This window comes from Uranotaenia lowii, chromosome 2 (genome assembly GCF_029784155.1).
Source record: "Uranotaenia lowii strain MFRU-FL chromosome 2, ASM2978415v1, whole genome shotgun sequence".
Taxonomy (NCBI): domain Eukaryota; kingdom Metazoa; phylum Arthropoda; class Insecta; order Diptera; family Culicidae; genus Uranotaenia; species Uranotaenia lowii.
In genome coordinates, this window is record NC_073692.1 from 298,331,484 (window position 1) to 298,345,997 (window position 14,514).

General features: G+C 40.5%; 2 protein-coding genes across 5 annotated transcripts in view; both read right to left on the bottom strand.

The window, feature by feature from the left end:
• LOC129744886 (EH domain-binding protein 1) overlaps window positions 1-14,514 on the bottom strand; it is a 63,262-nt gene that overhangs the window by 41,300 nt on the left and 7,448 nt on the right. The gene's annotated exons all lie outside the window — the stretch shown is intronic.
• On the bottom strand, window positions 6,742-12,129 carry LOC129742798 (uncharacterized). Its single transcript, XM_055734738.1, has 4 exons — window positions 10,866-12,129; window positions 10,439-10,772; window positions 9,286-10,159; window positions 6,742-6,963 (listed from the first exon to the last, which is right to left on the bottom strand). The coding sequence occupies exons 1-4, from the start codon at window positions 12,127-12,129 to the stop codon at window positions 6,742-6,744; spliced, it is 2,694 nt and encodes an 897-aa protein (XP_055590713.1).

The window sequence follows — 14,514 nt, forward strand, 5'->3', positions numbered from 1 at the left end:
GCTCCGAGGCTCGGGATTCTAGCTGTTCAGCGTATGCCCTTTTCACCTCTGGATTCTCCAACCGGCGGACGTCGTATCGACACCCGACTTTCTCCTCGCGCCGTTGGACACGCGCAACTCTCAGTCGTATCTCGCCAAGGACGAGGTGATGGTCAGATGCAATGTCTGCGCTTCGTTTGTTGCGGACATCAAGAAGGCTCCTTCTCCATTTTCGGCTGATGCAGATGTGATCAATTTGATTTTCTGTTCGGCCATCTCGGGATACCCAAGTGACCTTATGTGCTGGTCGATGGGGGAAGAGCGATCCACCGATCACCATGTTGTTGTTGCCACAAAATTCTACAAACAGCTCTCCGTTTTCGCTCATCTGTCCTAGGCCATGGCGCCCCATGATGCGCTCAAGGTCCTGATTATCGGAGCCAATCTTTGCGTTGAAGTCGCCCAAATGGATTTGAATGTCACCCTTCGGAATTCTCTCAACCACGCTGTTCAGTTGACTGTAAAACTGCTCTTTCTCCTGCAAGTCGGCAACGTCAGTTGGCGCATAACACTGGACCATTGTAAGGTTTCTAACCCGTGTTCTGAATCTGGCTACGATTATTCTTTCGTTTATCGGTTCCCATCTAATGAGGGCCGCGTAGGCCTGCGGGCTTAACAGGAAACCAACTCCTCGTTCCCGAGTAGCATGTTCTCCTCGTATGCCAGAGTAAAGCAGGACTTGCCCAGATTGTGTCTTGTGTTCTCCAGTATTAGGCCAACGGACTTCGCTCAGTCCCAGAATTTCAAGTTTGAGGCGGCTAGCCTCTCTGGCAAGTTGTTCCAGTTTGCCTTGTTGGGCAAGGGTTAAAACATTCCAAGTTCCAATTCGTGTCCGTGTTTTCATGCTAAAAGTCGTCGCCAAAGTTCCAGGTCGGTCATTTCTTTCGGATTAGATAAGTTTGCAGGATTTAAACATATCATTCATAGTAATCTGATAGATTTTGAATTCATGAGTCTGTAAAATTTAAACTGACCATAGCAATCGAATAGGTTTTGAATTCATAAGTCTGTGAGAAAAGCTAGTGCTAGTTGTGCAAAAGCGTAGGTAAAATAAAATTCAAGAAATTTATCTCAATTAATGTTAAATTTGTTTAAAATGTATAGATACAATAGCTGCAGACAGTGCCAGGAAGACCAATAAATATCTAATAGCTTCAATATAAATTCGCCATGTAACTGAAAGAGCTAGACATTTAAATTCGAACCTAAAACCTACAATTTCCAACAGCTCACGTGTTAAGGAACGTTATTGGAGTGCGAGTATAGCGAGGAGATTGAGATACTAAACGTAAGTTGCATGATTATTTTACTTCCTATAAATCTCTCAAATTATCTGAAACAAATTATAAAATAGACTAACGAGGCGTGTTTGCTTTTCCTTAAAGAAATTTATTAACACCGCCGCCGTCACAAACGAGAAAATAGCTAACAGTCTTTATGTTAAAAAATCGGAAAATAAATTCTCTCTCTGTTAATTGCTCGCGCAACACTTGGAGATTTCAACATAAATGGAATGGCACCAAACACTTCAGTAAATCTACGCACACTCCACCAACTGAATTCGACTTTAAAATTCGACATCTTACGCACCAATTCTACTCGCATCAGAGACAAGCAGTACAACGATTGATCTGATGTTGACCGATGCACCAGACTCAGTTCTGTTTTCCAAAACAGCCTCCAGCAACGGAATTTCCGACCACGAAATCGTCCATCTTCTCACTGACTTTAAAATCCGTAAGCCTCCTCCAAAACGTATTAAAGTTAGGAACTTTAAAAGGGTCAACGAACTTAATCTGCAAGCCGACTTTCAAGCAATTGATATTCGCCAATTTATCTCCGCTCATGATGTCGAGACAAAAGTTCAAATTCTGACGTCACATCTTCAGCACCTGATCGAAGCACACGCACTTGAAAATGTGAAGATTGTGAAAGACTATCGAACACCCTGTGTCGGCACCACTGGCAGCATTGGTTAGGTTATCAACAAGCGGCACCGTGTGTGACCACCTTTTTCTGTTGTAAACATATTGTGACCGTTTCCCTCGCATTGTGCGCGGCTTTTTTAAGCAAGTTAGGAGTACATAATTGTTTGTATGCCGTGAAAATTTAGTTATTTCCGTGACTGTCCCGCAGAAGAGGTATCACTTTTAGAATTGCAACAATTTCGCAATATCTCCAACCGTAAGTTGCCCCTTTTTTGTTAATATTTGACCCCAGAGAAATAACTGTTATTGTTCGTACTGTGAAAATTGATACTTCCGGATCGTGATGACAATAAAGCTTAATTTCCAAATTCGTAACGTTCCCTTTTATTCGTTCGAAGCTCTACCGGGACACGTTTTAAATTCCTACAATTTTAATACAATTAATTTAGGAATATTCTAAAGAACAATTTTCAACCTTACGTTTAGTGAACTTTCTATCGCTTACTTCCGTCTCGATTCCAGCTATTTTCTGCCGCTAGTCCATACACCTTTAAAAAACCTAGGTTAAAGATTCAATTTCCACTTTTCTCACCTCATTCGATTTTGGTTCAATCTGGCGATTCCTAATTGAAAACGCTTTGTACGTGGTATTGTAACCTGTGCTCAACCTTCCTGCGCAGTTTCACTTGCAAATTTGGATTTGGATAATTTTCCATTATAATTTGCGTTGCGCAATTCAATTTGATTTTTAGGCCTACCTTAGCGCGTAAATTTAGGGTTTTAACTCGAACTCAACAATAACCACTGTGAACTTTAGCTTTAGTTTTCTTTGAATCACCGAACTACTATACTGGCTTTGAATTGAACAATTCTAGAGTTTGTTATTGTTTATTTTCGTCCTACGACTTTCCCGCCGAATAAACCGCTTTCTTTTCTCTCGCTCTTTTTCCCTGTTCAACTGTCATCAACTTGAGTGCGTTCAGTGCTGCCCATTTAGTAGCCCCGTTCAGTAACACGTACAGTTATCCCACCATTCCGAACCACCGATACTTTGTCAGGTAGCTTAATAAGTGCCTCGTAAAATGTAAGTTGTCTTTGATACTTGATTGTTAGGATAGAATTTCGCTTACTATCGATTGTTGAAACAGTGATACCGTTCCGATACCACTCGATTTCGGCAGCACTCGACGAATTGCCTGATAGAATTCTGAGCATAGCTAACCGTAAGTTCTTTTTACTTTATCTAACTGAAAGTGAAATTCGAATTTTAATACAGTTATTTGTTTCATGTTAGTGATTTCCGTATTCTGGCTCAGATAGACCCGGGTTCGAAAGCGATCGAGTAGCGAAGCACAGGCGATATTCTCGAACTAAAATGTAAGCTAGATATTAATACTTAACCAAAAAATGAAAACTAAAAGTCGAATATTTTTAGCTTTGAAGCTGCGTAATAAAACACTGCTCTCGAAAAACAGTGTCGAGCCCATTTGAAGTAACACCCTGGATGACACCGAGAATCGAACGCGCGTTAAATATCCGGAACTTAGCATTCCCTTTACATCATCTGAACCCAAATCGTCGCCGAGGCGATGAACAGTGGCAGAAATACAGCCAGGGGCGGTCCTAGAGCTGGCTCTTGGGGGGGGGGTGATTTTTCCAAATTTTCAATAATCAGAAAATAACGTAAATATATGGCGAAAAAACGTTCATTTGGAGAGAGTAAGTTGGCGTCGGCGGGAGGGGGCTGGAGGTGGGGGGGGGTAGGGTTGCAGTTTCAAATTAGACTTAAATATTTGCTGCACATCAAACCCGTTTGAAGGACATGTCCATGGGTAGAGGGTTTCGAATTTAAAATTTTGTTCGAAATTATAGAATAGATATTTGGAATAAAGCCAGAATTTAAAGCTTCGGACATAACAATCAGTGCACAGAACAAGAATACATCAAATACAACACCAGATTTGATATGAAATTAAACTCGAATTCTTACAAAAAATCAGATTGGGTCAGAATAATCGATAGTGATGTGAATTATCAACCATATTATTTTCTATTTCTTTTCTTCAATTTCCATTGTAGGGTTGGTTGAAAAATTCCTCTGTAAAGTCATCCATTCGAAAAACTATTCAAACACAATTTGGAATGTGAATTATCGATGAGGAAAATATATCCATACTGAACCTCAGAGAATTTATTTGAAATTAGTAGATGATTAATTCAAAAATGAGAATAATTAATTTTATTTCAAGAGTGTCAGTTATCAAAGCCAGAAATAAAATCCTTTATAAATATTCAAATACTACCAGTATGGAATGGAAGAGTTCTTATATGATCAAATACGAAACTGATAAAAATAAAAACAAAGAGTTTCAAGTTTTATTATAAATATTGAAAAAATATAGCAAATGCTAATTAAGTTCACATTGCGCTTAAATATCTGTTTTTAAGTTGCTACTTCAAATCTTTTTCTCGATTTTTTTCACAGATTAAATAAAAATCATGAACGATTGGAAAAAGATTATTTAAAATAATTGAAAAAAACTTTTAAATTTTCAAGCGAAGTTATAGTTTAAAATTTCAAGCTCTGAATATTTTTTCACCGTCAATTGGAATATTGCTTCTTATAAAATTTCATTTTCTCATTTTAAATATCCTTGTATTTCTTCTAACTTTCTATTTTTTTTTATTTACAAAGGGTTTTATTAACGCATTCAACTTTTAAAGTTTTATGTGCTGGTAGTATTTTTCCTTCTAACTTTCTATTTGAAAAGAATTTCCATAATGTTGAAATATTCTTAGTTGTGTTCTTTTAATTTTCACTGATAAGGTCGATAAAATAAATTAACAAACAAAATCACGTAGATTAAACTCTTCATAAATTAAAATATAATATGAAGATGAACATTTTAACATTTGAAAAAGATTTTTTCTTATAAAAACGTTGTGAATCGCCGAAGAATGAATCAAGAGTCTTTGTCCGAGTTTTTAATAAACAGTGTATTAAAAATTTCCTGCAATTATTCTAGATATAACTTTTGTTGTTGTTTTTACAATATGTTTTACTTACGTTTACTAATTTTTCCTCTTCTAAATTAATCCTTCTTCAATTCAGTTCAACGTACTAACTTCGGACGTTCCTGGAGTGTTTGTACAATAATATTGGGTAAGTATTTTTGTTTATATAAAAGTTTCAGGTAACCTCACTTTTCAACGGTGGATAGGTAAGTATATTAACCTTTTACGAACCGGCGCAAAGATGTCGTTTGGGCCCTACGGGATGCTCAACTTGCAACTGTTCTACGCGTTGGATGTCTGTTGTAATTTTACATGTTAGAAATAGTTTGCATTCTACTATGACATTTAACGTGCTTAACAACTTACATGCACAGCTCGAGAATTCTCAACGAGACGTTGTGGTGATATCACTACGGCGTTGAAGTGTTTCAGTTTCCTAATAATATTATAAAAATTAACTGGTTTACTAGGTTGTACTCCATTTACCCGAAAACCATTGCCCAGAATGAAAAATCCCCAGAATTCCAATCGCCAGAAAGAACCATTCCCCAGAATTTTTTTCCCCAGACGAACCATTCCCCAGAAAAATTTTCGCCAGAATGTACCATTTCCCAGAAATTTTTTCACCAGAATGAACCATGTACCAGAATTTTTTTCGCCAGAAGGACCATTTCCCAGAAAATTGAAAACATTTATCCTTACTAGAATTTATTTAAAAAAAGGAATTGTTACAAAAAAAAATGGGATTTCATAACTCTATTCTTTTGCGGCAAGGCCGCAACCAACGAGGATGAAGGGGCTGAGGCGGCACAAAGCCGCCGAAGCTCCCAAATCCGAGGAGGCCGCCGACCCGCCGTCGGAAGCGGCGGCCCTAAGACATTGGTCTAGGTCTGCCGGGGCTTCCTAGGTCTGCGTGAAAGCTAGGGGTGATCCCTTAGCCCCGTCCGCCACGCGACAGCGTGAAGGACAAAACGTCTTTCAAGTTCGAACGCGCAGCGTGAGGAGTCGGATACCAAAACGGTTTTTTAAAGGACCATGGTAAGCATTGAATCAATTAAAGTACCCAAACCATAAACAAAGACAATATTGGTTCTAAAATAAATTTAGTTGGAAAATTTCAAAGCCGTAGTTTCATTTGAAAAATCATTTTGAAAAAATTTATTTCGAATCATATGAAATATTCAAGAATTCATTAGAAAAAAAAACAAATAAAAATACTAGGGGAAAAAATCTGGGATTTGTGCCATTCTGGTGAATGTTCCATTCTGGGGAAAAAAATTCTGGGAAATGGTCCATTCTGGGAAAAAAAATTCTGGTAAATGGTGCATTCTGGGGAATTTTTTTCTGGGAAATGGTTCATTCTGGGGTTTGATTTCGGGTATTTGTCATTCTGGGAAAAAATCATTCTGGGCAATGGTTTTCGGGTAAATGGGATACAATCGGTTTACTAATTCTCTTTTTTTATCTTTTCAGATGCGGTTACCTGATAACTTCCACTTAGTTATGAGTTTAATAAATTTTAGACTTCACAATGTGCCACGCTTTTCAATAAATTCCTAGATGGCTTCTCCTAACTATTCTTCTTTTCTTTTTCTGAAATGTTCTCTCCAAACTATTTCCTCACACAAGTAAAAGGTCTTTTTCAGTTGGCCTTTATATGTTGATTCAAAATTTCCCTTCCTACTCTACAAATTTTTGAAAATGATTTTGATGGAGGCGCGCCGTCACACTCCCCCGGGTACACCAGTTCCTGGTTTACTTATACATCGCGTCGAACATCGAGTACAGCAAGCTTCACTGCGGGTCGCTCATAAATTCCTTTCGCGGTTTGAACTACCACCTCTCTGACTTCACCGTCTTTGCCTGGGATAGCCGAAATTACTCTACCGAGTGGCCAGCAGTTTCGCGGAAGGTTGGGGTCAACAATCACAGCAACATCATCTACCTTGATCGATGCGTTTGGAGTAATCCATTTCGATCGCTTAGTGAGGTCGGGAAGATAATCACGAATCCATCGTTTCCAAAATACGTTTGCTTCGATTTGAGAAGTTCGCCATGTATTTCTCAAAGCTTGATTGCTATCATTGCATAGAGTCGTTGGCTTCAGTCCGTTTGAAGAACCCAATAGAAAATGGTTAGGAGTCAAAACAGGAGACGATTCGGCTTCCAAAGCCAAGTGTGTCAATGGTCTGGAGTTTACGACGTTTTCTATCTCAATTAAAAGATTCTGAAGAACTTCATCAGTAAGTTGATGACGTGGTTTAATTTGATTGAGATTTCTTTTCACTGTCTGAATCATCCTTTCCCATGAACCACCCATATGCGGCGAAGTTGGAGGGATGAATGACCAGGTAGTATTAGGACTTGCTATCTCTTTAATGACGGTATTTTGATCCATTGACTTCAAAGCCGCTAAAAGTTCTTTACTAGCCCCCACCATGTTAGTACCACGATCGCTGTATATTTCTATGGGAACGCCTCTTCTTGCCATGAAATTTCTTAAGGCCATGATGCAAGATTGTGCTGATAGTGAATATGCTATTTCGATATGGATCGCCCGCACCGTTAGACAAGTTATTAATACCCCCCATCGCTTCTCTGAGCTGCGTCTTACCGTCACGTTTATTGGACCGAAATAATCAATCCCAACAAATGAGAATGGTCTTGAAAAGGCTGCTAATCTTGCCGAAGGAAGTTCGCTAATTGGAGGGGGTAATGGAACTGTTCGCTGATTTTTACAAACTTGACATTCTTTACGTACCTGCCAGAGGAGGCTGGCAAGGCGGGGTACTATGCAAAAACGTTGTCTAATTTCGTTCAACACGGTGCGATGGTTTCGATGGTAAAATCTTACATGGTAATGTTGAACAATGAGGATCGATATGTGACTGGTTTTCGGTAATATAATTGGGTTTTTGGCGTCCATACTAGTCATCACGCAAGCGCCAATACGAGTTTTTTCTCTTAATACTCTTTCGTTATCTATGAACGGCCAGAGTTTGTAGATAGAGCTAGATTTGGGTAACAGTTTGTGAGAAGCATTATCGTCTGATAGAATTTCAATTTCCGCTGCAAACCTTTCGTTTTGTGCCTGGCGAAACAAGACCATTTCTGCTCGGTGGATTTCTTGACCAGAAAGCGGACCTCTAACAAATGGTTTTTTCTGCCATCGGTTTCTAAAGTTAGTACAGTATCGTTGAACCCAAGCTGATGTTCTTCTTAGATGATTCCAACTCCTAAATCTCTTTGTGTCAAACAAAACGACTGGCGCCCGGTGGACGAGTTTGTGGTAATAAACAGTTGCCCTGAGTTCTTCGTTTGTCGGTTTTAAGATCACTCGCTCGATTGGCCATGTCACTTCGTCTTCTTTAAGAAATTCAGGTCCGTTTAGCCACCGACTGTTGTTCGCCAGTACCGATGATCTATGCCATTTGGTGCCTTCGTCCGCAACATTTTCGTCGGTTGGTATCCACCTCCACTCCGGAATTTGAGTTAGCGCAAGGATCTCACTAACGCGATGTCCTACGTAGTGTGAATAGCGGCGATGGTCTGACCGGATCCAACAAAGGACATCTCTAGAGTCGCTCCAAAAAAATCGCTGATCAACATTTAGGCTCCATGCTTGGCATACAGAATTTGCAAGTCTTGCTCCAATTAATGCAGCCTCAAGTTCCATTCTCGGAATTGACAAGAACTTAAGTGGGGCTACTCGAGATTTTGCAACAACAATCATACATTCAACCCTCTCATACTGCTTAAAACGTAAATATAGTACTGCTGCGTAACCAAGCTCACTTGCGTCGACAAACGTGTGCAATTGAACATTTGTATTTGGTCCAATTGATACATCTGAGCGGAAACATCTCGGGATTTGTACGTCTTTGACTTTTGGTAGAACAGCTACCCACTCCAGCCAACGATCGAAGATACCTTTTGGGATTTGTTCATCCCATCCTAGCGAAGTTCTCCATATTTCTTGTAGAATAATTTTCAATTGTATCAGCAAATTCGATAAAAATCCTAGGGGATCGAAAACGGACATGAGTGTTCGAAGCACCTCTCTTTTCGTCGGGATACGCCTCCCTGCTAAAAGATCATCGTCGTGCCTTTGGGATAGCCGGTAAGTAAAGCTGTCGGTTGCAGTACACCACCACATGCCTAAGACCTTCTCGGTAGAAAGCTCTGAATCAAGGTTTAGACTTTTTTCTGCGATGTTTGGTTGATTTAAAGCGGCCAACACTTCTGTAGAGTTGGAAATCCAATTTCGCATTTCGAATCCAGCTCTTCCGTGAATAAAACGCACCTCTTCAGCCAAGCGAATGGCTTCCGCCTCGCTCTCAACGCTCAGCAACATATCGTCAACGTAATGGTTGTTGATGATTGCTGCTGCTGCTTTTGGGAACCGTCCTGCGTAGTCTCTTGCGTTCATGTTTTTTGCGTACTGTGCAATGCTCGGAGAGCAGCATGCGCCGAAGGTGAGAACCTGCATCACATAGGTGCTAGGTGTTTGATCGCTACGATTTTCCTTCCACAGAAATCTCTGGTAGTGTTGATCCTCTTCAGAAACCATGACCTGGTGGAACATTTCCCGCAAATCGCCACAAACTGCAATCCTGAATTCCCGAAATCTGATAAGAACGTCAATTAGTGGAGTATTCTGGTCCGGACCCTTCAGGAGGAGTGAGTTGAGTGCTATTCCGTGACTTTTTGCTGCTGCGTCCCATACGATGCGAATTTTGTTGGGTTTGTTCGGATTGACTACTGGAAAAATCGGAAGATACCACGCTCGTTGACTGTTCTTTTCAATTTCGTCATCATCCAGTTTTCGTATGTATCCTTTCGATATATAATCCTGCATTTTTGCATGAAGAACGATTGCTAGTGAGTTGTCCTTCCTCATTCTGGCTTCTAAGCATTCATACCGGCGCATAGCATGCGGTTTACTATTTGGAAGCCGAAACTTGTCGTATTTCCAGAGTAGTCGACCTTCGAAGCGTCCGTCATCTCTTCGCCTGAAACGTTCAAGGATCTCCCGAGCTCGACGATCATCGTTAGATTCCACAAGCGCTGTGGATTTAGTGATGCCTAGCCCGTCTATTGAGAAATACTCGTGCATCGCCTGATGAAGCGCGTCATCTTGAGTGCCGTTGCAATTGCACTTATGAACACCGTGATAGCTTGAGAATTGTTGGTTATGTAAATTGCATCCACCGTAGACGATCCAACCAAGACGAGTCTTAGTCGCTACTGGCTCGTGTATTTTTCCCTCGCGGCCTTTAAGGACATACCCTAGGTTTGCATAGTTACATCCAATCAATATACGAGGTTGTGCATTATGGTATGACTCCACAGGGATCCCTTTCAAATGATTGTATTTTTCAGTTAAATTCTGCATATCCAGTGTTTGATGAAATAGTCCAAGATTGGCTACGGTGTGTACTTCCGGTAAACAATACCTTTTATGTCCAGCCCCTGTTCCGGAGATATCAACTGCCAGGTTTTGTGAATCGAGTTCATTGCGAGTGTTGTGGCCGGTCCATCGAAGACACAATGGTTCCGCCTTTCCACTCACTCCTAATTCTTCCGCTAGAGCACTTTCCATTAAGGTCAATGATGAGCCGTCATCCAGGAACGCGTAGGTTTTTACCGTCTTGCTTGGTCCGTACAGAAATATGGGTATCACACGAAAAACAGCTTGGTTCGAGTTTTGATAATGTGCGTTGCAATCCGCAGTGACTACCTGACCGTCTTCTCCATCAACGCGACCGTCGTCGCTTCGAAATTTATGGACTAGCGGATGGTGTTTATATGAGCATCCGTTTTGACCACAAAGCTTTTGTGACTTGCATGGTGTTCTGGGGTGTCTCCCCAAACATCTCTTACATAAACCATACTCGTTGATAACAGCCCAGCGACCGTTATATGTGAGCTCTCCGAAACGCTTACACCTCTCCAGCGAAGTGCAGTTGCCTTTGCAAACTTTACACGGTCTATTCACCTCAGCAGGTGCCTGAAAGTGTTGTTTCTGCTTCTCCTTCAGCTCGGTATTCTGATGATAATGTAGCATGTGATCCTTAGAATCTATCCATTGATCATCGTCGTATTCGGAATGAGTATTCAAAAATGCTGGTCCTTTCCTCGAAGATTTAACCGTTTTGGGTTCGGCTTCTGTGAAAGATGTTATCGGTAAAATAGTCTCCGCGAAATCGTACAACCAATCCGAAAATGTTGTGAGATTCGCTTCGCCTATCGATCTCCGATATTTAGCCCATTCAACCCTATATTGCATAGGTAATTTCGCAACTAATTCTCGAATCAAAGCAACGTTATACGTATATTCATCCAATCTGCATGCATAAATGGTGGCACACAAATTTTTCACCTTAAGTGCAAATTCTACCATAGTTTCCAATCGATCTTCTCTTGGGGAAGGGGTGGAATGAATTTTCGAAATCAAATTATGCACTATCACCTCGGGACTGCCAAATAGCATCCTCAGTGTTGATATTATAGATGCTACATTCGATGGGTGCATCAACATGCATTTCACAGCTTCATATGCTTTCCCTCGTAAGCATTTCTGAAGCCTTATCAAATTTTCTTCTGGCGTAAACCTACACATAGTTGTTGTAGTGTCGTATGTCGACAAGAATAACGGCCATTCTTCCGGCACACCACTGAAGGTCGGCAATTCTTGGGACACTGCTTTTCGGGCGGCTACTTGACTGTTAGTCAGATCACTTTCGAAATCAGCTTCACCATAAACGTTTCCTGTCATAAAGCGATGTGCAGGATACTGCGGCGTAGATCGATGTCTGGGAGTGAATTGTCCATGAACGGAATACACTGGTGGCCGAAAATCATCCTGTTTACTTTGACAATCGGCTACGGCTGGATTAAGACCTGAATCCCCGGCGATCCTACGTGGATGTCTTCTCTCGAAAGGTGGCTGAGAGAAGTGAGACTGCGATTGAGGCAAATGACTACTTATTGTTGGTTGAGTTGTGGGGTAACGTTTTTCTACAGCATCGAGTTGGTACATTTGACGATCGTTCGATGGGTTTCGTAGCCCTACGCCCGATTCCATACGACGCAGTCGTCCTCTCACCCTAGTGTCAGGTTCGATATCAACTTGCTCTTCCTCCATTTCTAGCATCAATTGGTAGCGCCTCTGAAGTAGTTCCTTCTTCCTAGCATATTCTTCTTCGTTCAACCGTTGTTCTTCTTCTTATTTCTGCAATTCCAGTCGTACGTTTCGTTTTACCGGAGGCCGTGGGAAAACAGGTACGTCCAGCTTTCTCGGTTGATCCACAACTTCAAATTTTTGATGACTGTGACGATCTAATGAGGGCGTTGCGCGAAAGTTTTTCATGGTGGCGGTGGTGTGAACTGGTTGGGTTGTGGCTGCAGCCTCTGCTCGAAAGAAAGTAGGAGAGCCTGCCAGAGGCACAGCGCGTTCGCGCACTTCACTGAACACAGCGCTCGGAAGCGAGCTATTTACCTGGTAAGCATTTGTCGCACTAGACAAATAGCTTTGAGAATTCATAGTAGCAAAGGGAGCGAGCGTATAAGTCAAAGCGAGGGTGGTTGCAGGGGTAACCGATAGTGGAAGCATTGCATGAGGGTTTGTATTTGTTGGAAAAACCGTCGAATTTGCGGTAGTAGTTTGATTGCCGATTGACAACAATGAAACTCTAGCTTCTAATTGAGGATTTGATTGGGGTACAACGAATTCACTTCTAGTACTTACAATACGTTCCGTAATATTCTCATGTTGACAACCAGCGCACTTCCAACTCATGTCAGCAATTTCCTCTGACACACCTACGCATTGAAAATGGTACCAGAGGTCGCAAAAATCGCATTGCACCATTTCTTCCGTTTCCGGACCACCGCAGGCTTGACACTGGCTTGATGATGCATCCCTTAGTGCAGATAGATTTCCAGGCACCGCAAAGACGGTACGAACGCAGGACTTGCACGTCCAGGCTCTCTTGATAGCATCATTCGAGGCCCCAACACATTTCAGATGAAACCAGATTGAACATTTGTTGCACTGTAACATTTCGGCGGTTGATCCGGGGAAACTGCAGGAAGCACCGATGCACGATAGGTTTGAAGCACCTTGGACTACCTTCGGAGTTGTTCCAGTTTTTCGATTGGCATCTTTTGCAGTAGTTGCAGCTTCCGACATCATCGTGATAAACGAAATTTTTAATGTGAATCGCCGAAGAATGAATCAAGAGTCTTTGTCCGAGTTTTTAATAAACAGTGTATTAAAAATTTCCTGCAATTATTCTAGATATAACTTTTGTTGTTGTTTTTACAATATGTTTTACTTACGTTTACTAATTTTTCCTCTTCTAAATTAATCCTTCTTCAATTCAGTTCAACGTACTAACTTCGGACGTTCCTGGAGTGTTTATACAATAATATTGGGTAAGTATTTTTGTTTATATAAAAGTTTCAGGTAACCTCACTTTTCAACGGTGGATAGGTAAGTACAGTACCGTTCATAATTGTATAGAAATTGGAAGCACGCGCACTGTCACTTCGACTTTGAACCTCCATAACTTTTGACTCTGATGATATTTTTTGATCAAATTTTCTGCATTAGATAGATCAACTATCACACTATTATACCACAAAATTTGAGCTTTCTGGAGTTTGTGTGGCCTGAGATACAGTCATTCTACGAAAATCGGACTTTTTGGACTTTTCTCATTCAAACTGTAATATCTCCGAAACTACGCTACATTTTTTGTTGAAATTTTGCAGAGTGATTGTTGAAATGTAAAGCTATCATGTCTGAAGTCTTTGGAAAGTTTTATTGATGGGATCAAAAGTTATGGGAGGTACAATTTTTCAGGCATGAACCTAAAAATGCGATTTCTATAGAATTTTGGACGATTTATGAGAACATAATTGTTTCCATCCACAAATCAGTCAAAAAATGTCTGGCAAAAGCAATGATGAAATGAAAAAATGAAAATAAAGATCTATTTGTGTTTTGAAATCAGAATCTCGCAATATTGTTTTGATTTTTTGGTTGAAATAGATAAACTGGTTGTTAGACATAACATATGAGTTTCCTATGAAAACAATCGTCCAAAATTCTATAGAAATCGCATTTTTAGGTTCATGCCTGAAAAATTGTACCTCGTGTAACTTTTGATCCCACTGATAAAACTTTTCAAAAACTTCAGACATGATAGCTTTACATTTCAACAATCACTCTGCAAAATTTCAACAAAAAATGTAGCGTAGTTTCGGAGATATTACAGTTTGAATGAGAAAAGTCCAAAAAGTCCGATTTTCGTAGAATTACTGTATCTCAGGCCACACAAACTCCAGAAAGCTCAAATTTTGTGGTATAATAGTGTGATAGTTGATCTATCTAACGCAGAAAATTTGATCAAAAAATATCATCAGAGTCAAAAGTTATGGAAGTTCAAAGTCGAAGTGACAGTGCGCGTGCTTCCAATTTCTATACAATTATGAACGGTACTGTATATTAACCTTTTACGAACCG

Excerpts from the sequence above, each read along its gene's own strand:
- LOC129742798 (XM_055734738.1), bottom strand. The coding sequence starts at position 12,129 with ATGGAGGAAGAGCAAGTTGATATCGAACCTGACACTAGGGTGAGAGGA. Across the intron at positions 10,773-10,865 it reads TATCAACGAGTATGGTTTAT|TCCATAAATTTCGAAGCGAC; the intron begins GTAAGAGATGTT and ends ACCATCCGCTAG. Across the intron at positions 6,964-9,285 it reads CCATTCGCTTGGCTGAAGAG|CGATCGAAATGGATTACTCC; the intron begins GTGCGTTTTATT and ends GACCTCACTAAG.